This window comes from Pleurodeles waltl, chromosome 6, assembly GCF_031143425.1.
Source record: "Pleurodeles waltl isolate 20211129_DDA chromosome 6, aPleWal1.hap1.20221129, whole genome shotgun sequence".
NCBI lineage: Eukaryota > Metazoa > Chordata > Amphibia > Caudata > Salamandridae > Pleurodeles > Pleurodeles waltl.
Genome location: NC_090445.1, coordinates 1,416,888,151 through 1,416,916,072, shown reverse-complemented (window position 1 = coordinate 1,416,916,072; position 27,922 = coordinate 1,416,888,151). Strand labels below are relative to the sequence as shown.

At 43.0% G+C, this 27,922-nt stretch overlaps 1 protein-coding gene across 1 annotated transcript in view; it reads right to left on the bottom strand.

Annotated features, from left to right (window-relative positions):
- LOC138300900 (protein Wnt-4) overlaps positions 1-27,922 on the bottom strand; it is a 166,207-nt gene that overhangs the window by 21,707 nt on the left and 116,578 nt on the right. Inside the window, exon 3 of the mRNA XM_069240761.1 lies at positions 20,908-21,039. Coding sequence (XP_069096862.1) covers positions 20,908-21,039 — 132 coding nt within the window. The remainder of the gene's footprint in view (positions 1-20,907; positions 21,040-27,922) is intronic.

Here is a 27,922-nt window from a genome sequence, read left to right as displayed (position 1 = left end):
TTCAGAGATTTTTAGGACTCACATCGAATTCCAAGAGTACTCATGGGAAGTAACTAAACTTTCATTGAATAGAAACGAATTTTGTTTGAATCAAGTTACTTCTTACAAAAGTATTTTGGCTTGTACAAATTTATTTTTACATTTGTTGAAGCGTAAATGTGTTGCCTAAAGTTTTGGTTTCTGTGCAAAATTAGGTTACTGGTTGAGGGTGGTGAAAACCTACGCAAGCAGCAACTACCATCCTTGTCATTGTGAGGCACAAACTAACAACAAATTAACCATCGCTCAGCCCTTTGGTACTTTGGCAAAGAGCAGTCAGACTTAATTTAGGAACGATGTGTAAAGTATTTATGCAGCACTTTAAACATTAACAAAGTGAAAAACAATACACACACGACTTTAGAAAAATAGAGGCAAATTTAATAAATAAAACAGGCCAAAATGACAAAAATCCAATCAGTAGAACCAGAGATATGCAATTTCATAGACTTGAGTCAAAATAGAGGAATCGTGTCTATATGGTCGTGTGAGACATGGAGATACTCACAAGTTCAAGCTAACTGCAATGGAGCACGGGTCGGATACAGGGACAACTTCTCTGTCCTGCACAAAAAGTCCTGTTTGTGGTGGAGCGGGCCGCGAGGGGAAGAGAAGTGTCTTGTAGGGTCATTGATATAGCGTGAAAAGCAGGCCTGGTGTTGTAGTTGATTGTCACTGTAGTGCAAAGACCCTGTTGTCATCATGAGCGGGAGGACTGGAGCTTCGCAGTGGTGCTCCTTGAGAGCAGTCAATGCTGCAGCGTGAAGAGTAGTGCTGATGGAACTTTGCATCGGCGTACTCTGAGAGTGACAAGGTTTTGGCACCAATGGGCCCATTCAGGCTCACAGAGAGCACAAATTCCTCACTTCAGCCTCTCTGAAGTGAACCAGGCCCTGAGGAGCACCATTTGAGTGTCAGGGGCTTGTTTTACCTGGATTTGGGTGGTGGTGCAGGTGTTTGGGAGCCTGTTATGTCCCTGTGGCTTTCAACTGGAGGCCAGCAGACTAGCCCTTTGAGTCACTCTCGAAGTGACTTCAAGGAGCATGTGCAGGTCCAACCTCCTCTGACTCAGGGAGATGGGCAGCAGTCTAGTAAGGCAGCCATCTACCAAGGCAAGAGTGCAGCAGAGCAGCAGTCCAGCAGAGTGACTGTCCTATAAGCAGCACGGCAGTCTTTCTTCCTGGTAGAGTCTCCACAGGTCAAGAAGTATACTGAGGAGTTGGTGTCTGAGGTCCAATATTTAAACCACGTGCCTCCTCTAATATTGGAGAAGCCTCTAGAGGTTTCCCTTTGAAGTGCACAGGTTTCCTGCTTTCCCTGCCCTGGCTCCAAACTAACTACAGGGAGTATGAAGCCCTTTGTGTGGAGGCAGGAGACAGTCTATTCAAGTGTAAGTCGGGCATTGCCCAGCTCCGCCCTCAGATCCTGCCAGTGATGACCCATCCAGGCACACCTAAGCCCTCTATTGTGTGTGGCTGTCTAAAAGAATACGGAAAGTACAACTGCCAACGACACCCAGTCATGTGACCCAGTGACAGGCTACAGGCACTAAGGGCCAGATGTAGCAAGGCCAGAATTTGTGATTCTGAAATTGCGAGTCGGTGCGACTCGCAATTTCAGAATCGCAAACTTTGATGCAGAACAGTGTCTCAGACACCGTCTGCGACTCGCTATGGGGTCGCAAAGACCCACTTCATAAATATTAATGAGGTGGGTCACATTTTGCGACCCCATAGCGAGTCCCTGCACTCACAGGGATGGTGGCCTGCTGAAGTCAGCAGACCTCCATGTCCGTGACTGCTTTTTCAATAAAGCAGTTTTTTATTTTATTTTGCAGCCCGTTTTCCTTAAAGGAAAACGAGTTGCAAAATAAAAACAATAACGAAACCATTTGGTATCGGTTTTTCAGGGTAGGCAGTGGTCCATTGGACCACTGCCTGCTCTGAAAAAACATTTTGGGCAACATTCACAAAGGGGAAGGGGTCCCATTGGGACCCCTTCCCTTTTGCGAATGAGTTACCACCAGTGTGACACTGGTGATAACTGCAAATTGCTTTGCGACCGCATTCGCGGTCACAAAGCAATTCTGCATTGCGATGCGAGTCGCAAATACGAAGGGAACACCCCTTCCTATTTGCGAGTCGCATTCACAATTTGCGAGTCGGTACCGACTCGCAAATTGTGAATGTGCATCGCAGAAGGCTGTTTGCATGGCGCAAACTGCGATTTTCGCAGTTTGCATCATGCAAACAGCTTACTACATCTGGCCCTAAATGGCTAAGGCAGGAAAATGCCAACTCTCTGAATAAGGGATTTTCAAGATTGTAATTCAAAATCTGACTTTACCATAAGATAGGATTTTTCATTACAATTGCACAGACACCAAACATGAAATGGATACCTGTTCCCATTTGGAAGTTACAGTTTATTAAATGTAATACGGTACCTCTAATGTTATCGTATATGAAAGGTAGGCCTTGCCCTAGTGAAAAATGAATGTAAGAGTTTTTAACAACCACGACTTGTACACCTTAAAAGTACATGTCAAGCTTTTTAAATACACTGCACCCTGTCTTCTGGACTGTATAGGGCCTACTGCAGAGTGACATATATGTATTAACAAGCATTTGCAATGCAATGAGTTTCGCATTTGCTCGAGTTAGAGCTATTAGCGTTGTAAACTCCTGACCGGACTTTTCTTGCCACATAAACTGAAAATAAAAAGTAAAACAGTTTCACATAAGCGATCAGATTCAAAGCACCACGGCATGAGTGTGAAAGAGACCCACAAAAGGAAAAAGAAGTTTGCTTGCAGTCAAACGTATCGGCAAAAGTGCAATTATCCATGCAACAGTGTTGATGGCCAAGGCGGTAACCAAACCGCCCCAACAAGGGACAAAAGTAAAGCATTTACCAATTATAACAAAGGATTTTGGAAAGGCAAGCCCATGAACGAGTGATAGTAATGGGCGTACACTGGATGTAGATAAAAGTCCAGATACATACCAATACGCCAGAAAAGCAGCACTTGTGAGCTGCTATGCTCAACCTAAAATGGAAGGTTTGGGAGTTAGAAAACTTTTCTTTTGCCAGGTCCAAATAGCAATTTACCACTGCATACACAGGCTGCAATGGCAGCCTGAGACATGTTATAAGGGCTACTCAAGTGGGTGGCACAATCAGTGATGCAGGCCCACTAGTAGCATTTAATTTTCAGGCCCTGGGTACATATAGTATCACTTTGCTAGAGACTTATATGTAAATTAAATATGGCAATTGGGTATAAGTTAATTCATTGATGTTTCAAGGAGGGAGCACAATAACTTTCATACTGGTTAGCAGTGGTAAAGTGTGCAGAGTCCTACAAGCCAAGGAAAACGGGTTCAGAACGCAGGAGGGTGAAGGCAACAAGTCTTGGGATAGCCCTGCAAACAGGGCCATGTCCAACAGTTTCTGTATGGCAAAAGTACTTTCCCTCAAAGAGAATCCTCACTTTCTCAACTCTCCCAAATTCTGAATTGAAATATACATCTGCTCTTCACAGCAGTAAATCTCTTGCTGTATCCAGGGTAGGAGTGTATCTTTGATAGATTTGTGAATAGCCACAAACCTGCAGGTTTGTGTAAGTTCGCCTAATTATACATGTATGTATCCATGCCCTAAAACCCTGACAGCCTACCCCCTACGAGCAGATTTGCTCACACATAATATTACAGTACACAGGTGCATATTTAATATGAGTAAATACACTTACAGGTGTAAAATCTTCTTTTGTGAATATCAAAAATTGTTTTACACTCGTAAATGGAGATGTTTATGCACGTAAATTCAATTTAATATTCCAGACACCTCTGTGAATCGGCCCATTATATTCAACTTTATCATAATTAATGGGCAGTAAAATACTGCTTTTATTTCAATATAGGATGTAGGAAATGTAACCGTAAGAATAATGAGTATTATATTCAGAGGCATACATGCTTATCTGAAAATATTTCCATGTGTTTGAAATGTGAGGAATCAAATCGAAGCTGGGTTTTCTCAAAGACTCTAAATTAAATTTTCTGCAGAATGAGATCTGTATGATTTGCAAAACTGCGTTATCAATGTTTTAACAAATACTGCAGCTTTAAGCAACAGAACAGAAGAAGTCTTTTATCTGTAGGGGCGATAAAGTGATTGTTATCCCTAGTGCGGCCAGGAGTGGATGTATTATTAGCCGATGCTTAACATACTCTTTGAAACAATGTCAGTCAGATGGAATGGGATTGAGGTAATCACGGAGGAGACTAGTCTTGTTACTTGATGACAGCAGGCCAGTTGTCAGCTGTCCAACCCTGTGCACTTAATAAAGTCCAAAATAGCCTAAAATGATACTAGTTTGTCTGAGACAAATGTGGGGTCTCCGGATGAGGCCCTATCTCATTTGGAATTGGGTAAGTAGGTTTGAGCCTGGACATGGGCTGACATCCTGTGCTTCTGTGAAAATCACATAATATTAATCTCCACGTGTTTTAAAAAAATCTGACCATGTGTAATTTAATCTGCTGCTCGTGTTAAGCGCTCTAATGCCCTTGGACCAAGTTTGCGCTATATATAAACGTCAAAAAACATATTTGAGCGCAAAGTATTCCAACCGTGTGTGCGCTACGTAAGGCAGGTGACTTTTGTTTCTGACCGACATAGAAGAAATGACACGTGTCGTTTGTGAGATCTGTCATGTTCACAAGTACACGTTTGAACGTGGGGTCATAGTGTAAAGTGGATGCTTGCAAGGTTGTTTCTGTGCGTATGTAGTTTTTCGTTTGGTCATGAGAAGATGGGCACGCTTCTTGATAGATGATGGGCTGTTGAATAAAAGCTATACTCGGAGATTATAATCAGCAGACCCATTCTGATTGGCCGAAGAGTTGGACTGAACTGGTGTCCAGAAATGTTAGTCTGACCTGTTTCCAATTAGATGCAGCAGCTGATTAAAGGATCTCTTAGAATATTCACGCACGCACGACTGCTAAACTCAGTAGAACTGGAAAGGGACACTGCAATGTCAAGCTCCAGAGAACCCAGTCAGACGGTTTTACCTTCCCCTGATTCGTATTTATCTGTTTAGAAATTTTGGTTGCTTCAAAGTGAGGTTGGGCGGGGCGTTAACGCCCTGACAGACAGCGAGGACCATCTCAGACATACTTCAATTGCAATCCCTTTCTGAAAGGAGCTCATTTGAATTTGACTTTAATTAACACTTTTTAAGCAGTTGACACTGACAATGCAAATGAAGCAATGTATTAGAAAGCAAATAAAATAAGGTTTGGACTCCTATATCATTAACAAACAAGCCTTCTTCCGGGCATGTATACTCTGCACAATATTATTTTAAATGCCTCACTGACTCTTTCTGCAAATCTGGGAGAGTAGTCCTGGTTGATACTTCTAGGGATGCGTGTTGGTTGAGTCTATATACAGTGCATCACTGTTCTCATGATAGCAATAAAGTATTACCACAAGTTTACCACTAGTTAACACCTCCCAAGCCTCACCTGAGCTCACACTGCTTTGCTCATGAAACCTGTATCACATATGCAAGATTATGTTTATTACCATTACCATTAACTTTATTACCAATATGTATTACCCTTACCTATATATCTAATTGAAATGGAAACATGCATAGCACAGCTACTGCGTCATTAAGAGGATTCCATATTCTCATACCACCCTAAAACGAGGCTGACCTATATGGTATCTGCATTTGCCTCAATACTGTCAACACACTCATTTATATGGCCCATAATTCGATGAGTCTTTATATCAATTTGTTCCCCTACTATTTCCATACATACAGAATTTTGCCTGATCTTCCAGTACAGCTATTTTTTGTTGCTTTTCGTTGATTTCATCTGCAGGAGGTGGAAGTCATTCCCCGCTTCCCTGATCTAGAATCTTTTATTACTCCCACTTCTGTTGAGAATCCTAGGAGCTGTTGCAAGGGTAAGCAGGCAGAAGTGAGCATGTAATCAACTCACATATGAAAATCATGGATTGCAAGTACTGATGTACACATTAGTACCAAACAACTCAGGTTGGAAGCTGAAGAAACGAAATGGTTTTAATATTAGTAGTCAATAAGATCTAAGATGAATGGGGCACAACCACCAGTAAAGGACTGTTGAGCACCTAGTGTAAGAACAAAACATAGGGCCTGATTTAGAGTTTGATGGATGGGATGCTCTGTCACAAACGTGATGCATATCCTATCCACCGTATTACTGAAGTATTATACTCTATGGCACTATAGGCAATATGGCAGACTGAATATATTTCCCTTTGTGATGGAGTATCCCATTCGCCAAACTCTAAATTGGCCCTTTGTTGTGTCCAAATTGACCATCAGATTGTTTTGTTATGTGTGCCATGCAGCCATTTGGCTCTCCTACCACTTCCCCTACTGCCATTAGACAGTTGTAGGACCTAATATAACATAGATACAGACATATCATGACCATAATGTCGAGTAGCAAAATATTGTTGAGGTAAGTAAAGATGTGTTAGCTTCACTGTGGTGATATTTTGGAGTCAATATTATTGTCATACTATTCCTAAAGGTCGATATTTAGGCCATACAGTTATGGTGCAACACTCCATTAAGCTACTGAAAAAGTACAAGCTTTTATAGAAATGGATCACTGCTAATGTTTTTTTAAGAAAGTTGCAGTTTCTTTATTTACAGCTAATATGCTTGCCTGTCTGTCAGCAAAGACAAATCCATCTACAGCTCACACCCACTCTGATATAACATCTGTGGGCATATTTACTATTATTTCATGCAAGGCAGCACAGCAAGGGAACTTGCTTCATTGCTTTGCCTGAAGGGGGACAGGTGAAATGCTGCAAATTTAGAAAAATATGGAGTATATGGTGCAGTGTATTCTGCCTAGCGTTAATGCAGGCACTGATGCACCATTGTGTAAGGGTGGATGCATTATGGGCAGGAGTTTTTGTACAGAAAGTAATACTTTTCTGCACAAAAACGATCCAATGAAGCATTTTCCTTTTCCACGTGTGATGCAGAATGTATCATGCATGGGGAGAAAAACGATTTTTCTATTCGTTACACCATCCTCTGGGGGGCGTACTGATGTGTCGCAATCCCAGATTTACAAACAATTGTAAATCTGGAATGGTTTCAAATCCATGGGTGAATGCAGAGGGACACCTAGGCTACACCCATGGAATGCCTTCCGGCACAAAATGCAATACAATGAGGGTGCACGCCACTATGCTGTGTTACATTTCTTTGCAAGGCGGGGCATATGGTTTTGTAAATCTCACTAAATCCTTTGTGTTGTCCTTGTGTCACCTTGTGTGACAATTTAGGAATCCTAAAACAATTTAGGATTCTACAGAGCAGGATGATGCTCAACATGTGACCCGATATGAGCATCATTCTGCAAAATATAAATGTACTGCTGATGTAAAATTATTAAAGAAACAGAGCATTGAGACCTACTCATTCATTTATTTTTCTCCTGGCTCATAATCTGCCTCCCTAACTCTTCATGGTTTTTACCACTACCACCCATAATTTTTATGAAACAACAGTGGCCCCTATGTAGATAAGGTAACCCAAAATGCTAAACAATTTATACAAATCAAAGAAATGTGTGAATATATAATAATACATCAATAAATAAAATTCCAAAACCAAGTACTTAAGTGTGCTGTGGGCAAAGTGATGTGAAGAGGGTGAAGGAAGTGCTGAGGCAGAGGTGTAAAACGTGCGACAAAAATAGTACACTGTTTTAGCCACAACTGCATTTGCAGAGATACAGCCTTAAAGACATACAATAAATCAATGCTAGTTGTGTCTATATATATTGTCAACAATGTTTCGATACTTATCTGAATAATAGGAGCACCATCATGACAGATTAAATGTAGGCCTTAGTAATTGCAACACTAAAAGGATTCACAGGAGGCGAGGAATCATCAAAATCCTAATGAGGTATTGGAGGTATCAAGAATTTGGCACCACAGACTAGGGAATATCCGATTCATGTCAGGCATTAAAAGTAAGGGGACTGTTTGGAAAATAACTGTGGGCTCCCACAGTTATGTGGTTCTGCTGAGGATCATGATAATTACATCAGACCTCTGTCTCCCACAAAAGACAGAACACATGCCTCTAAGGATAGCAGCACTGGCATCCTCTACTGAGATAACAAGGGGGCGGGGAGTGGAAACTATTGAAATAGGTACCAATAAAGCAGGTAATGCTTGCCGAAACAGGATCTACTGCCAGTTTCCTATTATCTCTACCTGGATTGTGCTAATCAAAGTGTGTGTGTGTGTGTGTGTGGGGGGGGGGGGCTTATGTATGCTCTCAATATGTATTGTAGACTGACCATGTTTCTGCAGGTTGCTACCAGTTACCAGCTTTGGAAATCTATTTGAGGGGGGACTTTAAATTAATTTTGCATTAAAGTGATAATAATTTGTATTAAAGACTCATTTCTTGGACTTGATCTAGTCAGGTGACCTCGCAATACAGGTACGCACACCTCTATGTGAGGTAAGCATCACTCATTTGAAAATATCAAATTTTCCAGCATTCTTCTCCATATCGTCACTTAAACCTTTTCTCAATATGTTTCATAACCCAAGTAATGAATCAAAAGCACTCTATAGCCTGTATTACTATATTGCGCATATTGCATTATCTGCCTACGACTAGAAAGAGGTGCCTAAAAGGAATCTTTCACCTTCCAACTGGGAAGCACTTTTCCTGAAATTTGTGAGTTATACAAGCTTTACACACAAACAAAACCACAAAAATAAACAAAAATGTATAACAATACATGCCAGTTCAGACTGTCCCATCCCAGTCATCAATCACATTTTCCAACGACTCCATGGCCGCTCACATAACTATCTTGAAAACCTTGCCCCCCCACCAAACATCAAGAAGCTGTGCCTTAGAGTGACTACTAACGACCAGACACTTTAGATGCAAGAGAAAAGGAGTTATTGCTCCACATCCAAATTATACTGGGGAATAATAATCTCAAATTGAGAAAATCCTTAAGACTCACCCTTTCAACTTTTTAGCTTATCATATCCTCTCCATGACAGCATTCTGCAACTGCATCTTAAGTTGCACCCTACGTCCTGCACAGTCAGATGCCACCTTAAACAGGCTGTCAGGAAACTTGATCTTTCACTGCTTTGTCATCATGATTGAGACATATTCAATGGTGAGTTGTAACGAGGTACTGCCCATCAGAATCAACTGGTTCTTCTCCACTCATTGTGACAAATGTAGTATAACACCACTTTCCACTCCCTCTTATATGTACCCAAACCACAAAGAGCTCAGAGGCCACCAGAGAGTTGACAGCGCTTTACCAAAATTTGAAATAAAATACAGATTTTTTTAATTACTACTGGAAGAGCTTATGACACTCCAACAGGACAGCATCAATACATCTGCCAGATGTAGATTTAGTATTCATAAACAATGCCACCCTAAATCCCCCATCATTTTAACTAATGACACTTTGGGAGTCATTCCGACTTTGGCGGGCGGCGGAGGCCGCCCGCCAAAGTAACCCAGTCGGAAGACCGCTCCGCGGTCAACAGACCGCGACGGTCATTCCGACTTTCCCGCTGGGCCGGCGGGCGACCGCCAGAAGGCCGCCCGCCGGCCCAGTGGGAAAGCCCCTTCAACAATGAAGCCGGCTCCGAATGGAGCCGGCGGAGTTGAAGGGGTGCGACGGGTGCAGTGGCACCCGTCGCGATTTTCAGTGTCTGCAAGGCAGACACTGAAAATCTTAATGGGGCCCTGTTAGGGGGCCCCTGCACTGCCCATGCCAGTGGCATGGGCAGTGCAGGGGCCCCCAGGGGCCCCACGACACCCGTTCCCACCATCCTGTTCCTGGCGGTAACAACCGCCAGGAACAGGATGGCGGGAAGGGGGTCGGAATCCCCATGGCGGCGCTGCAAGCAGCGCCGCCATGGAGGATTCCCTTGAGCAGGGGTAAACTGGCGGGAAACCGCCGGTTGCCCTTTTCTGACCGCGGCTTAACCGCTGCGGTCAGAATTGCCCATGTAGCACCGCCAGCCTGTTGGCGGTGCTACCTCCGGCCTCCACCCTGGCGGTCTATGACCGCCAGGGTCGGAATGAGGACCTTAGTCTGAAATTCAACTTCTCACTCACAGTACATTTTCGCATCATATACAACGCCCAGGAGTCAAGTCTTAAATTCGAAGATCAATTCACACACCTATTAACCACAATGAACACGAACTTTAGCAAGAACATTTACGAAGCTGACTTTAACCGCTACTGGGGAAATATAATCCCCAATAAATCTATCACAAACCATGTGCAAAATGCACAATTTTAATTCAAATTACCAGAGTACCAACACACTTAAAAAGAAATGTCTGTGCTCCCATGCAGACTTACGAAAACTCACCCAACTGATCATTTCAAAGTTACATTTTTGGATCGATTTGAAGAGTTTGCATCAAAATGCGTGCTCTTTCTAAAACAAATCAGCAGAAAATAAAAAGGTATATTGTAAACCTCATTCCCTGGCATGATAACATGTTTTCAGATCCTGAGATTTATAAAGTGTTGAGGTTGGACAACTTCTTTTCCTTGTAATGAGAAAAAGCACTATGCTGAGCTTGGGCTAATCTGTTGGTGAGTCTCAGATGACCATAATTCGAAGCTGTCCTTACATGCTACTGTAGATTATCAGACTTTGCAAATTCTACAGTGTGGCTGAAAGTATATTTACAGGCATGGCTAACCTAGGGGCTATATTGATAAATAGCTGCCAGTCGAACAGATGATTCCTTCTATGGCAATACAGGTTTGCCAACCGCTTCCGCCTTCTACACAGCTAATTATCGGTCATAGCGAAGGCCAGTGGATTATGCGATTCTGCAGCCCCAGCAGTTTCCGCACAGATATGAATTTGCTTCATTTGTCACATAATCCATGATCTGTAGATTTTAAAAATATATATTTTTCTAGCTCAAACAGCTCAAAAGTTACTAAAAAGGTGGCAGTGGGAAGCCCACTGCAAATATTGTATGGTCATCTTTCTACTGGTTATTGCTGTATTTGAATAATACACCAATACAAATAAGGTGAAATAGATGGCCAGACAGTGTTACCATGTGTAAAGGTAATAAAATAATGAAGTAATAATATCACGAAATGTTGCGCATTACACCGCCGCATAATTTGCTTTCTTCACCTCATAATTTAAACAACCCTGTTGTATAATTTGGACCTTCCATCCTGCATTATTCCAGTGGCCCTGGTCATAGCTCATGAGTTTTGCTGTAAGCCTGGTCCCCCAAGGCCACCCTAGTATGATGGTGCCTTGTGTTTGTAACATGTGTATTAAAATATCCCAGTCAGTTATGATTCCTAGTAGAAGTAGTTGCTTAGTTTGTCAAGAGCGCATTTCCAATATGTGCAAGCCCTTGACACAAAGATGAAAGAATTTGTAATTTAGATCATCAGCAGTTGTCCTCCGGTAAATAAAGGTTGCTGACTGCAGCAAATGTGCCTTGGGGGTGTTCTAGTGGGTTGTTTGCCAGAATATCGTATAACAAAATATTATCTGACATAAATAGTGTGTCCTGAATATAATTTACAAAAAGAATGCCCTACTTTGTGCACATTTTCTACTACTAAATCTAATAGAGTGGTATGTGTGTAGGCAATATTTAGAAATAATATTTATGTCGGCATATATTTTGGCACCACACTATAATAAGGCGTTGCATATAGCACTTCATTCGGGCCATGAAGAGATATATAAACATACCTACAATACAAAAAAATAATATGAACCAATCTCCAGGTACAAATATCTTTGTTTTAGTTAACAGTAAGCCTAGCCCTACTATTATGTATCACGATGAAAACCTGCACTAGCACCAAACATGAAACGATGGAGACATATGGTGCTCATTCATGTCGGGTCAATAGACTCCATCCAGCCCATAATGTGTTTGAAGTACACTCCTACTTTGAGTTGGCGATTATACTGTTTGCATTTGACTTGACATTATGGGGGTCATTATGACTCCCGCCGGACGCGGTGACCGCGCGCCTGGCGGGAGCCGCCAAAATACCGTACCGCGGTCGCAAGACCGCGGCGGGTATTTTGAGTTTTCCCCTGGGCTGGCGGGCGGCCGCCAAAAGGCCGCCCGCCAGCCCAGGGGAAAACGACCTTCCCACGATGAAGCCGGCTCGTAATCGAGCCGGCGGAGTGGGAAGGTGCGACGGGTGCAGTAGCACCCGTCGCGTATTTCACTGTCTGCAATGCAGACAGTGAAATACTGAGCGGGCCCTCTTACGGGGGCCCCTGCAGTGCCCATGCCATTGGCATGGGCACTGCAGGGGCCCCCAGGGGCCCCGCGACACCCCCTACCGCCATCCTGTTCCTGGCGGGCGAACCGCCAGGAACAGGATGGCGGTAGGGGGTGTCAGAATCCCCTCGGCGGCGCAGCAAGCTGCGCCGCCTTGGAGGATTCAATGGGGCAGCGGGAAACTGGCGGGAGACCGCCAGTTTCCCTCTTCTGACCGCGGCCAAAGCGCCGCGGTCAGAATGCCCTGCGGGGCACCGCCAGGCTGTCGGCGGTGCTCCCGCCGACCGCGGGCCTGGCGGTCATAGACCGCCAGGCTCGTAATGAGGGCCTATATGTGAATTTCGAAGGCTTTCAAGCATATTTTTTTAATTCAGTGCAGGTCATAAAACACAACTTCTCTTTAGAAATCGTATTAGCTCAAGTGGAATAGTATCTGACAAAGGTTTAAAAACATAAACTGGCTTACATGGAATCATATCCTACTTTAAAAAAAATTATGGATAAACAATTTACCGTATGAAAAATTGTTTTGTCAGTTGTACCAGTAAGTAATGGGTTGCCAGTTATATGAAGTGTGCACTACTTGTCACAATTACCTTTTCAACAAAACCACTTTTGTGCCAATGAGTTTGGTAATTCTTTTCAGCTCAATTGAAAAAAACCAGAAACATTCAACACATACTTTAATTGTCAATAAAACCGCAATATATTGAGCAAGAGAAACCGGTACGAACAGCCCCAACAGCCCATAGTTCATCGCATTTCAAAACCTCCATCAATCCTCCCAAAGAAGAGCGCCCTAGATAATAAAAGCTCATTCCCTTGAACATTCCATACATACAAAAATGCACAAAACACATTACCACAAACACAGAACCCCGCAACAATAGAATATTCATAGCCAGCTCCAGATAGTTTCTCGCTCAACCCCCCTCCTCAAGACCCCCTTTCAAAAAGATACATCATCTTTTTGGGTAATTCTGGAGTTTTTCTATTGGACCAGTACATCTTAAAGATGGGAAAGAACCAGGTAAATGTATGCTACATATGAACTACCTCTGTTTGAACTTCACCAGCCCTTCAGGTTCACCAGTCATTCAAGATATTGCCAGCCCATGCTTGAAATCCATGACAATATAAAATGGGTCACTCTAATAAATAAACACAATCTTGTCATTAAAATAAGCGGAAGACTAGCCCACAGGGTCTTTTGTTGGTTTTTCAACAGGTCTGTGCCCCTGAAAGGGTTGTAGATCTGCCCAGGCAGGTCTCATGCCATGCTGTTTCACCTGAGCTGTGCTTGGTCCTGTCCATGCCCTACCAGTCTTTCAGAGGTATTGGATGGTTTGGCAACATATGGATTAAGTTGTATTTGTCTGGCTATCTGCCTCTCCAATTCAGTATCTAACTGATAAACAAGCATAATTCTCAAATATACCCAACCACCCACCAACAAAACCAGATGTTAAGTAGGCAGAAGGCAAATTAGGAGTTATATCTAAAGAAGCAGTCCCTTTGAACAGCCTATAGGGCTGGGAAAACTTATGACATCAAAAAATAAGTCAAGGTAAGTTCTTTCTGGTGTATATCTGTAGTGATCCAAACAAGCATGATCCCCTTAGCTCGATGTTTTGCCTGAGCTCAAGCCACTGCCCTAGTTGGGTGGTTGAGAGTTGGGGCAGGGAGAAGATCTCTACTAAAGAGCTCCAGTTCTTGCGAGCCTGTAGGGTATTGCAGCACCCAGCCAGCGAGGAGCTAGCCTGGTGATGAAGCATGCCACCTAGGTGGATGAGGGCTCTTGAATTCTTCAAATAAGGATTCCCCTTGATATATGGCTTTTATTGAACCAAACGTCAAGTTGACATCATGGTGCAGTAGCGGAACAGCACACTATTTTTGGTTAAAGACTTATTTTGTGGAGGATGCGTGCTAGGCCAATGGTAAATATTTCCCCTCCTTCCCCCTTATTGTGTTACAAAAGTTAATTTGATAAACCATAAGCATGCAATTCTAAAAAGTTGACAAAACTTTCCACCGCTTACATTTGAGATTTGCATTTTCAGTTTACACAAGTTCGACCTTATGCATGTCCTGATATCATAGCCAAGTGTGGCATGGTACAGTCTTAAGAATATCGACTTCAACAATTTAGCAAGCAAGATATTGACTTACCCAATATCATCAAGGTATGTGGTTGTGTAGTTAGACTAGTAAATCTACCTTCCCCTCTCTGTGCTTACCTTGATGATATATTCAGGGGGGGGCTTTTTTAGCATGTACAATTTACATTTCATCTAAACAAATTTGTATTTTATTTATTTTAACTTCAGCATCTGGCTTGACATGGAGCAAGCTTGATGAACAGAGGAACACTTTAGAGTTTGACTGTGGATGAAGATCTTGCCTTGCAGCTGGGAGGACTCTAGAGGTGACCTTGCAAGAGGAGACTGCCCAGAGGAGAGCCTAACTGTAGTTATCTGGTGGAAGGCCTGCCCAGAGAAGAGGCCATTTCAAGAAACCACAAGCAACACTAACATTGCAGTGCACACGGGATGATCAGCACTAAAACAGGTTGTGGGCCTGCCCCTGGTGTGTTCAGAAGTGAACTTATGAGGCAATTACCCTCTAACCCTTATGACCAGGGTAATAAATATGTTTAAGAATGAAAGGTCAAAGAAAGGGGGAAGTAACCTAGACTTCTGCGGTAAACTGAATAATTAAAAAAATCTCCGTGTACAAATAATGTAACATCTAAGGAAATGTATTACATCATATATTTCTTTAAACATATTATTCCAGACATCTGCATGTAAATTTATTTTAAACGTGTCATTCCATATATCAAAATTACATTCATCTAGATAGGTGCTCCTAATAAAAAACAGTGAAGGTGCTGAGGTGCAGGTGAGTGAAGGTGATATATACAGTATGTGCAAGAAGTGGTCAGAGGAATTTTTTTGTGGAAATGTAGTGGAGCCTGTGATCAAGGAAGCCCTGTCATCTTCCGTAGAATTTTTTCTATTTGTATAATCCACTTTTTAAGGTATGTCGACGTTTCGATCCTTTGGTTGTACGTAAGTCAAGAAGGGGTCATCATCAGGACAATTAAATTTAACTGGTAGCACCTAAAAATCCAGTATACGAAATAACCATCTGGTGGTCAAAGGCATCTTGGAGATGGTGGATGTCCCAGGGTCTAAACTTATTCCGTGGAAGGTCGCAATGCTAAAGAGTGCCTGTATTATGTAAGGCTCAAGCCGAATCGCACACACGACGTGCCGCGGCTTTATGTTACACGATACATCTTGTATGATCGGAGCGATTTTCTAATCAATTTGGACTACGGTCCCCACTGCGACATGCACGGCAGTTGGCTGGCAGTGACAGCAGCAATAAATACCTTGAACCCCTGAGGTTTCCGGCGCTCCTGGTTAATTGTCAACATAGAATCCTGGAATCAGCATTATACTCAACACATGAGCCTTGCATAATTCGGGCACTCTTTGGCATTGCGACCTTCCTCGGAATAAGTTTAGACCCCGGGACATCCACCATCTCGTAGATGCCTTTGACCACCAGATGGTTATTTCATATACTGGATTTTTAGGTGCTACCAGTTAAATTTCATTGTCCCTTTGATGACCCCTTCTTGACTTACCTATAACCACGGGGTCGAAACGTCGACATACCTTAAAAACTGGATTATACGAATAGAAAAAATTCTACGGAAGACGACAGAGCTTCCTTGATCACAGGAGCCACTACATTTCCACAAAACATTTCCTCTGACCACTTCTTGCACATTCTGTATATATCACCTTCACTCACCTGCACCTCAGCACCTTCACTGTTTTTTATTAGGAGCACCTATCTAGATGAATGTAATTCCGATATATGGAATTACATGTTTAAAAGAAATTTACATGCAGATGTCTGGAATAATATGTTTAAAGAAATATATGATGTAATAAATTTTCTTTGATGTTACATTATTTGTACTCAGAGATTTTTTTAATTATTCAGTTTACCGCGGAAGTCTAGGTTACTTCCCCCTTTCTTTGACCTTTCATTCTTAAACACCTGGTGTGTTCATGTCCTGGCTGACCTCAACTGTGAGGGGCTAGATGCCCCTCCCGATCTCCCTCACCTGGGAAAGTCCCTTGGGGTTGCAGTTATTGACCTAATTTACCCGCTATCTACAGTGAGAAACAGTGCTGGTGATGGCTACTATGTGTTCCTGATGGCCTCTTATTGCTCCCACAAGTGTGTGCTCATCTGAGTTAAACTGTGAGCGGAGAGTCCCGCACTCTGTACCACATCTGTGCTGGCATTCATGAAAGTGCACTTTGTAAACTCTGATTTAACTTTTTCTCCAGAGGTGCTAGAGTGCACACCACAGGAACAACTGTAACCCCCCATTAAACTTCTACCTCAACAGTAATGAAGATGGGGGGAGAACATTTAGGTGGCAGCTTTGTTTGGAGGAAGACCCTTTAAGTCTCTTGGGCCACACAGGAACCACTTTGCAATCAGCAGAGGCATCTAAGAAGAGACAGGGCCTGGCGACGTCGGGGGAGCTAGGCAACTGTGACTTCTGAATGTCCTCCATGGATTAAAGGCACCATTACAGCGATCACTAGGTTACATTTTACTGGTGCTCACAGAGGCATTGAGCACACCTTGCAGCTATTCCTGTATTGCTGTTTGAGTCCTTGCTCAATATTGGATTGAGCATAGACTAAAATACCTTTTCTTACTTAAAATAATGAACTATCCAGAAAATCAATTTTAAACTTTATTGTGTGTTACTGAGTTCTGAGTTTTTAACCTCACACCACCTCCATGAGTAAGTCTGGGGCTGATTGACCCACTACCCAGGGAGTACATTGCAAAAAGGCCTGTAGTTGTTGCTCTGTTTTCAGGACTCGTAGTAGGAAAACCATGGAACACTAGAGTTTAACAGATTCAATCACCACGATTAAGGACCAGTGATCCTTGTGAGCCCTGAGTCCCTGAACCTATTCTGACAATTGTGAAGTTTTTCTGCAGTAAAAATATATCTCTGTGGCCTAGACTGTCACATTACAGGTTGCCTATTGCAAACAGTCTTCTCCCATGAAAGCAAATCTAAATTAAAACTCTAACTGCATTGCTAACCTTGGGTGGCAGTGACTACGGAAAAACGTACAGCATGTGTGTAGTCTGCCTCAATACGAATCAAACATGGATTTTTAATATATTATTTCAGTTCTGAAGATATGATTATATATTTTTAGCTAGATAAAAATTACTAGGGTGATGACATCTTATAGGCTGGAGGTAAATCGTGTTAGCTGATAGCTACTCTGACTCTGTGGGATTTTTGAACACTTGAATTCAAAGACTTACATTTAAAATGGGCCAGTGAGTGTCTGGGATGTGAGGGAGTAGCTTGCATTTGCTATGAGCTTGCTATTTGGTGAATGTGTACTTTCTGTTCAGCATGCAGCACTCAAAGTCACACAAATCCTATGCCTCCCATCTGTTCCTATGACCTCCCATCTATGACCTCCCATCTGTTGCTGATTTGATGATTTGAAGGAGGGGTAAGAGCTGATTTACTCCTTAGCCTATTTCCTGCAGTCCCACCTTATGTGTAGTCTCAGGTTGCTGTCATGTATCTATCTTTCAGTTTCTGTATTGTACCTTAAGTGATCAAAGCTGAACACTAACAACTGAAGATGGTTTATCAAAACTGCTGAATATAACTGTGAGAAATACAGGGGTAAACTAATGAAAGATGTGGCTCGAAAGATAGGAAAGCTGGATATGGAAAAATATTTTTTTCTCCCTTAACAGAAGTACACATAAAGGACGTATAAAAGGATGGTGGAGCGGCTCATGGTGTGTATTGAGCTGGATTGTGCTACAAAAGAATTGGAGTGATAAATGTGTTTTTTCACATGACTAACAAACTAGTTCTCTAAGTAGTTGTTAAAACACTACCCCATCTGATGTTCAATTTGAAACCTCTTCATTCTCAATGTTTCAACCAGCATTCGATTAATTTGCATTCATCTTTGTGCTTCAATCACATATGCTCAGTGTAGCCCTTCTATCACTTTCCTTTAATTATTTGTTCAGTATTAATCGCTAATTTAACACTAATTGGCTTGACGTGCCTGAAACTCTTTTAGGCAGTATAGTTCATACAATAAACATAACGTTTAAACTGGAAATTAAAAACGACAATCAACAAGGCTTATATTATGCTTAATGGGGCCATCCAGCTAATAGTGTTACAATACATTTCAGAACCTCAGCTGACATCATCAAACAAAGCTTGCACTGAAACTTTGTCCTGATGATGACTCCTTAAACTATTGTAGGGATGAAACGTCAACACACACCAAGATATTTGCGAACATAAATGTTAATAAACAGTTCAATGGATTGAACTAATTACAATGAACTTTCCACTGCTCTCTGCAATTACTAACTTCTGTATATTGTCTACTGTTGTTCTTTTAATCAATCATGCTTACAAGCTGTCACTTAAGATCTTTAGCACGTGTTCACACTTCACTGAGCACAAAAAGTGGTTATGTTGAGTTATTCCATGTTTGTCTATGTCTTATACTTTTACTATATGCAAATTATTTTCTCAATGCTTATTTTTTCTACATGATCGTCACTGTATGTGTTAATTGTTCTCATTTAATTCACATCGTGACATATTGCGTCTATCACAATTGCTTTTATTTTGATACTAGGTTGACCAGTTGCATTTCATATTATCAAATCAACATCCTTAAATGCCTACTGTTGGAGATTGTTGGAAACAAAGGACTGGGAGAAGATATTATTTCTCTACACTCAATAGCACCATTCATGAGAACGGCATTGGCTAGCTTACAGAATAATATTCTGTAAAATGCAGACTCTATGCCAAACACACCCACTGCCTCTCAGGGTGAAGGTTCGACATCAGTAGTAGGGAATGGAAAGTAACCCCCCGGTAGTATTGCATGCATGGAGGGTGTTCAAGAGATCTCGCACACTAAACAGTTTTTCACCAAGCATATCTGTGAACCTATGTGAACATACTCTAGGCTGACACCCCACAAACTAGGCACCACAACCTAGGCCAGTTTGAAAAAAGCCTTTAAATAATGCTTGATTACATCAAATATTGAACATGCAAGATTGTTTAAAACATACTAGTATTTGGTAGACCCTAATTTATTGGTTTAAAAATAAAATGTACATGATCTTGTTACTTTGAGATATTTTGCCAGTCATTACTACTCGTCTGAAAGTGCTCCACTCGATGCACTACATATGAAACCCTTGATTTCAAAGTCAGAAATGTGGGTCTGTCTTTAAGACTGCTTCTATGTCTGGGGCACATCTCCAAATTTTATGGGATTCAGAAAGAATCCCTGGAGTACTCACGGTAGTTTTTGTCAGCTTTAGAATTGCTTACATGCATAAAATATTTGTTTACAGATTTTCAAAGGGGAAGAACGCATGTCTTAATACATATACCTTTGGCACAAGTAACTTTATTTTGTTTTTTCACATGTAAAATATTTTATCCTTAGATAAAACCTTTCTCTTACACCTTTATTTATTATGAGGGGCATCCCTGACATGAAACACACTTACTGCAGTTCCTAAATGTAGCATATTTGTATCCGTTTCTAGTTAGGACAATACTTACAAGGGTACGAGAATACCCAAAAACCTATTACTTTGTGGATGTTAATCTACATGTGCAGGTAGACCCAGCTCTGCTGCGACTTTACATTAATCCCCCAAAATCCTTTAACTAGGTCTGGTTTCAGAAAGCAAAAGATATATCAACGTGCTTAAAACAAACTCGTAGTCTCTTAAAAGAAAATACTTTTTGCCTACACAAGTACTGAAACTAAAATGCAAAGGAATACCACTTTCTTACAAAGAAAGGAACTCTACCACGTCACATGTCAAATCAAACATATTTTAAACTAAAAAACGAAAAAGAAAAATAATGATAAAATGATCATAAAAAGTGAACAATGTAAAATAGAAGGCCGCTAAAAATTCTCAGACACCGTGCTTTTTTACTTACGTTGTTCTATCCACTCTAAACTAGCACAAAAGGTAGATTCTTGTTGGCAGTCACCATGTATAAGCCCCACATATACTGCAGCTCCATTGCAATCAACGGAGGGATGTTTTCTACCTCAAAGGTTCGAGCGACGTCATAAACTGCCTTTGCCTTGCTCTCATTGTGTAAGGTGTCACTCTGACCCCACTTTATTCACAACAACCCATATACAATCCTCTATAATCCGAACACCACACATAAAGAAGGCCCTTCCATATGCCCCTTTTCATTCAGAGATATACCGCCTGACCAAACAGTACCGGCAAAAGTCTGCAATGTTACTTCCCGATATGCCATATTCACTTTCCCAATACTGCTGTGTTGAAGTCCACAGTTGTACTTACCCTGTGGGCTGACGCCATGGACTGTCCTGTCACATCCACACTTGTCCAGCTCGCCGCTGCTGCAGGCGCGAGTCACAGCGAAGGCGACACCGGCTGAGGAGATGGCGTACACAAAACCAGCCTCTCGTGTTCCTGAAATGACAGAAAACAGGGTTTACGTCATTCACTATCTTTAATGTTTGCTACTCGGATCTACTATGTACGCAGCTTGTTGGCACATACTACCCCCTCTCGGGAGGCAAAGTCTCCTTGTTGAATCATGAAACAAAAGGTATTTCATATGAGAAATGCGGAATACAGAGTGCCTCCTTTCTGGGGCTTAAGGGCCTGATTATCTCTGAATCTCAATTATGAAATTTCTATTCCTAATGTATGCAGCTTTTTTAAATTAGCGAAGCCTAGTGGATCGCAAATCAACCTACCTCATGAATATTAATGAGGCGGGTTGCATTTGCGACCCATTAGGAATTAAAGTACAAAGTCGGTGGCCAGCTGGGGTCAGCAGACCACCATGTCTTTGATTGTTTTTTCATAAAGTAATCTTTTTTGTAAATGCATCCCGATTTCCTTGAAGGAAATTGGATGAGTTTAAAAAAAACAAAAAAAAAACTTTTCATTTTCGTTTTTTAAGAGTAGGCAGTGGTCCGTGGAACCACTGCCTGCTCTTAAAAATATTTCTGCATGCATTCTCAAAGGGGAAGAAGCAGGTAGACAATGATCGAGTCCATACTATGGAAACAGGGAAAATCAAAACTGACCCCATAGGTTCTGATAGTGTAGGTGCCATTATGAAAACCTTTTGTCTGTGTTTGTAAAATAGTTAGTGGCATGCAGATATACTCCTGCTCTACAGTAAGAAACTCCATCTATGCACTTAATACCTTCGGACATGGACATTTCAGAAAGTTCACACAAAAGATTCAAGTAAAAAAATAATCATTTTGCGACTGTCAAAATGTAAAGTTACAGTTGGAAGAAAATAGGAGCTTCTCACAAGTAGATTTACTATTATTTTCCAAAAACGTGGAACACATTTGTGTCACATTAAAGGTGAAAACTAAGGGAGACCAACCTCTATGCAGCCAAAGTTTAGTGAAATCTGGACTTGGTTCCTATGGGTAGTTTAGCATAACTTCAGCAGAAAACATCAAAGTATCAATCTAAGGTACATGCATGTGATTTTCGGAAAAGAAAGTTTCATGAGGTGTGTTCACACATGATCCAAGCTATCAGTGATTCAAATAGTGCTCTTTTAATATAAAGCACAACACAACTTTAATAAAAGGACTGGTTCACCAACATGTCTGAAACTCTGCACCTGCAAGTGTACACATACTTAGGGCAGATATACACGTTCCAGGAGGTCATAACCCTGTTTAAGAATAGGCAAGACAACTTGTGATAGTTGTATGGATGAAAAAGCAGTCCTTTGTGCGTAATTGTGCATAGGGTACAACTGCTCATGCTAAAAAGCCTTTGTGTGAGTATAACTGAATTTGCTTTTTTAACCATTTGCGTTCCTTTTTTGCCTCCAACATACCAAAATTGTGATTGGATGAGTTCTTTCCCGTTCCCATGCTGGCAATGGATTTGCTTCTACCCTTTTTGGTTTCAGAGAAGACCAATGCAATAAGATTGTGAATGGTGATTCAAAATTGGTAATAAAGTTATGATTATACAAAATAATTGTGAGAATTAGATTCATTCATACGTTTAAAAGTGAAGCTTATTAAAACAGAATTACATGCAGAATTTTTGATAGAATATCGTAAAACGGGATTTAGTCCAATTGATCTAGAGGTTAAGAATAAACAGGGTCTCTTTATTGATAATAAAACATGTAAACACGCTTTGACACTTATTGCTACTAGATGTACTGCCAATAGATGGGATGTTACTAATAATAGGAAAGGATCAGGGGCACGAATAATAAAAAAAAATGGTTATACAGTTTCCTACAAAGACAATAGTACTGTGTGTTATGGACAGCAGTAACAGGCTACTGTACCAGTAAGTTATATCTCGCCTACAAGGATGTATTCCCCCACCTAGCATAAAAAGCTGAGGATGATATGCCCAATGGGCCCCATGTTCTTGATGCCTGAAACTGCAGTCCCTTTCAGTTAGTGAGTCAATGCTACCAATAATTACAGTGTATTTTTTTAGCCACTTTGGTGGTGCTGACGGTAAAGAATTGCCCATGCAAAAAAGTATTCAAACTGGCACATTTACTTAATCAACTCTGAATCAATACACAGACACACTCTTTATTTTAGCAGTGTTTTTTTATTACATTTTTAATCACGGTATGTCAGGTCTCGGGACCAGAAAACTTTGCTTCTTCTCATTCTGAAGAGCTCATTAATGCAACTCTCACATATTCGGGAAGAAAATAGACATTGTGTGCATTGTTTGACGGCCACTCGAGTTTGAACATTAGCCTAGTCACCTTTCCTGTCCTATGTAGAGCACTGATAAGCAATCCCAGGTCCTCTGAAAGGTAAAGGGCATGTTCTATTTCACAATATGGTTATAGGGAACCATTCGCTGTGCTACAGAAGGAGGCGAGGTATTGGTGTAAGCTGTAGAAGGGACTTGCATGAGGAGGCTAATGATGCTTGGCAGGGTAATCCCATTCCATGTATACAAGGAAGCAGTGATGTGTTTATAAAAAATGCAATTGATAATTTTGATGAGTGGAGAGCAGTTTTAGGTTGAGGGGAGTTGGCCCAAAATTGGAACAGTATCATGAAGGTGTTCACATCTGAAAGGAGGAAAATTCTTATGAAGACATTGGAAGAAGATGAGTTTGGTTGCCTAAGAATCCTGTGGACACAACTTGAAATATGGGGTCACACCAGAAGCCTGTGTCAAAGGTGTGTGATTTACCGCCGGAGGTGTCACATCTAAGAGATCAAATATTTGTCAGCGGGAGCACGAGCTGCTAAAATTAAAGTGTGCTACTATTGCCAGGTTAGCTTAAAAGCACCTGATGTGTGACAAAATGAATGTTTGCTGTTACCCCAGTTAAGGATCCACCACTCAGTTCATCCAAGCTCCTAATAAGCCCCTCAGTGTTTAATGCCTCTTGCTCACTAACCTCCAAAAGGTACTTCTCTCTCAACTGAATTCTATAGCTGATGACGACCAATCTACTTCATCCAAATATGGAAAGGAGCAACTTGAAAAAAGCTTGCACCAGCGACCTCAGCATGCATTTCCTCTTGAGTTGGGTGAGAAGACATCTTCCACAAAATAGTCTCCATCAAAGCTTGTGGTGTTGTAGCACTAATTTGGTTCATTATCTCCCACCACACATTGCACCAGGACCTTCTGTGCTGGGGTCATCATCGCAACACTCTCCTGTAGGATTTGTGTTAATGTAGCAGTTTGCTCAGTTTGAACTCTTACTTTCTCCTCATGCTGTAATATCATTTCTGGGCACGTGCTGCAAAACATTATTGAAGAGCGATTAGAAATTTACAACTCCTGAAGCAGGAAAATTGAAAAAACACAGATGTTCCAAACAGATGTCCAAAACAGTCCCTTAAGCCTTGGAACTTTATAAGACGATTGTGAATATGCTGCTTCATTTTAAGAGTATAGTAACCAATATAAACATAACAGACAGAATGTCTGAAACAGGATCTACTCAAATGACTCATGGGGATATCATATCCAGATGACTGATAATGAATATTCTACAATTCAGATAAAATTACAGTAGCACAAGCTACAGGTAAAATGGTTCCTATATAGAACCTAGAAGTATTTACCGTTAGAGTTTTGTATTTGGGCCTGTGTCGCTCAGATAAGCTTTGGTTTGAGAGAAATAAATGTATTCATGCAACTTAGGCCCTCATTCTGACCTTGGCGGTCTTTTCGCAAGACCGCTGAGTTACCGCCACGGTGAAGACCGCTGACCGCGGCGGTGTGCCGCTGTGCGCATTCTGACCGCTGGGAGCGTTCCGCCGGAAAACCGCCAGCAGCCACACTGGCGGTCGGCGGGAAAGTGGAGACTGGTCAACCTCCACCGCCACGCCAGCAGAACACCGCCCACAGAATTACGACCCACATTTCTGTGTGGCGGTCTTCTGTTGGCGGTCTTCTGTTGGCGGTCACGTCCCTATGGCTCCCGTCGCCTCCCGGAGGACCAACGCACAAGGTAAGTTGATCGTCCGTGAGGGGAGGGGGTGGGGGGGTGTTGTGTGATGTGGGCGTGCATGGGGGTGTGCGTGTGAGTGTGTAGAGGGGGTGTGTGAGTGCGTGTATGCGGCCGGGGGGTGCTGCTGTGTCTATGGGTAATGTGTGCTGTTCGGCAGGTGCGCATGTCGGCATGTATGTGTGCGGGTATGTGTCCCCGTTGTGTATGTGTGTGTAGGGGGTGTGTATATGTGCATGTTGGGGGTGTGTGCATGTCGGGGTACATGTATGTGCATGTCGGGGTGGGGGTGGGGAGGGGGTTCGTACCACCTCTGGGGGGTGGCAGGGGGGTGGAGGGTGTGGGGGGAGGACTCGGGTGGGTAGTGGGGGGTGGGGGAGACCCCTATCAGTGCCAGGGAAGGAATTCCCTGGCCCCGATAGTGCTTACCGCCATGGTTCGCACGGCGGTTCCCGCCCGCAAGAAACCGCGGCGGTAGGCAGGGTCATAATACCCTTGGCGGTCTTGGGACGACCGCCGGGCCGGAGTGCGCAAACTCCAGCCCCGCGGTCATGACCGCCGCGGCGGTCGGAGTGGAGAAGTAGCGGTCGGTCGCGGCGGGGACCGCCGCGGTCAGAATGCCATTTTTAATACCGCCGGTCTGTTCGCGGTCCGACCGCCGTCTCTCCGCCGACCGCCAGGGTCAGAATGAGGGCCTTAGTCTGTTTAATAGTGACCATAATATACAAACGGGGCCTGTTGACTTCCTGGAACAACAGCTTCTTTTTCCGCATCATAGTTCCCCTCCTGAAGGCTGCTGTTTGTATTCTGAGGTCTCTACCATACCTCTCTCATGAATCAATCAAAGGTTCTTCAACAGAAGAAAGACATTTGAGGTGTATGTATGGGTAAAGATAAAGTGCAACCCTAAAGCAAAGAGGCAGTGGAGTGCTGAAGAGCATAATGAACAATTCAAGATGGTTTACGTGTAGTAACAGAACATGAAGAACTTCATTACAAGTTGGCCAGATTACCCATTCTGGCCAAAAAACTCTGTTTTCATCTAAAACACAAATTCCTCGTTTTGTAGAAATCCTGGCTAACGAGAGCAGGTGAATATGTGGCCTAAAAATACATATTAATAGTTCAGGAAAAACACATGGAAATCAGGCTAGTAAAACCATTTTCTGCAACAGGTTCTCCACTCAATATAGGACTGCAAGGACAGAACACATAGGGGGTTATTCCAACCCTGGCGGTCATCGACCGCCAGGGTGGATGACCACGGAAGCACCGCCAACAGCCTGGCGGTGCTTCGTTTGGGATTCCGACCGCGGCTGTAAATCCGCGGTCGCCCAGCCGTGTCTGGCGGTTTTCCGCCGGATTTCCCCCGGCTGGGAGAATCCTCCATGGCGGCGCTGCAAGCATAGCATAGCATAGCAGACAGTGAAAATCGCGATGGGTGCAACTGCACCCGTCGCACCCCTGCAACACCGCCGGCTCCATTCGGAGCCGGCTTCTGTGTTGCAGGGCCTTTCCCGCTGGGCCGGCGGGCGCTCCCTTGGCGGGCGCCCGCCGGACCAGCGGGAAAGTCTGAATGGCCCCCGCGGTCTTCTGACCGCGGAGCGGTCATTTGACGGGGTAAGTTTGACGGGCGGCAACTGCCGCCCGCCAAACTTGGAATGACCCCCATAGTCTACCATTAATACTGGGCCCCAGCATTACCAATACCGTCTCTATTACTGATACTCCAGGAATTGATAATTCTAGGTCTGGTATCACTACCCAGTATATAGTGCCTACTCATTATGAGTGCTGGAGAGAGGAAGCGCCCAATTGAAAGGAGAAAGAATTTGAATTTTTGACCTGCAGGCCACAGAAAATTTCCACAGAGAGTATTTGCTTAATAGACATCATAGTTAGGACTATATATTGTTCAATTGTCATAATGCTTTTGCACCTTTTATTATAACCCTAAATGTATCAGTGTCATAGCTAGTATGTTGTAATAAAACATTTCACACGCTGAATTGTGTTATTGATTCTCACCTCATTACAACACCAAGAGGATTTCCCTGCCATACTGTATCCTTTCCATTTGCCGATTTTATCTTATTCAAAACTTAGTGTAGCTTTGCCGGACCCACCACTGGCATTCATCGGTGACACCACAAAAGCAGGCCATATAGGGTGATTTTATATTTGTGTTTAAGTGATTTCTTTGGACTAAGACCTAAACAAAAGTTTGTATACACTGTAAATGCAAAAAAAGTAAAAAAGACACCCCCTAAAGCAAGATACGGCAGAGACATAGGGGGTCATTCCAACTTTGGCGGGCGGCGGGGGCCGCCCGCCAAAGTTCCGCCGCCAGAAGACCGCACCGCGGTCAAAAGACCGCGGCGGTCATTCTGGCTTTCCCGCTGGGCTGGCGGGCGACCGCCAAAAGGCCTCCCGCCCGCCCAGCGGGAAAGCACCAGCAACGAGGATGCCGGCTCCGAATGGAGCCGGCGGAGTTGCTGGTGTGCGACGGGTGCAGTTGCACCTGTCGCGATTTTCAGTGTCTGACAAGCAGACACTGAAAATCAATGTGGGGCCCTGTTAGGGGGCACCTGCAGTGCCCATGCCAGTGGCATGGGCACTGCAGGGGCCCCCAGGGGCCCCACGACACCCGTTCCCGCCATCCTGTTTCTGGCGGTGCCGCCGTGGAGGATTCCCTGGGGCCGCGGGAAACCGGCGGGAAACCGCCGGTTTCCCTTTTCTGACCGCGGCTGTACCGCCGCGGTCAGAATGGCCCCAGAAGCACCGCCAGCCTGTTGGCGGTGCTTCCGCGGTCGTTGGCCCTGGCGGTCCATGACCGCCAGGGTCCGAATGACC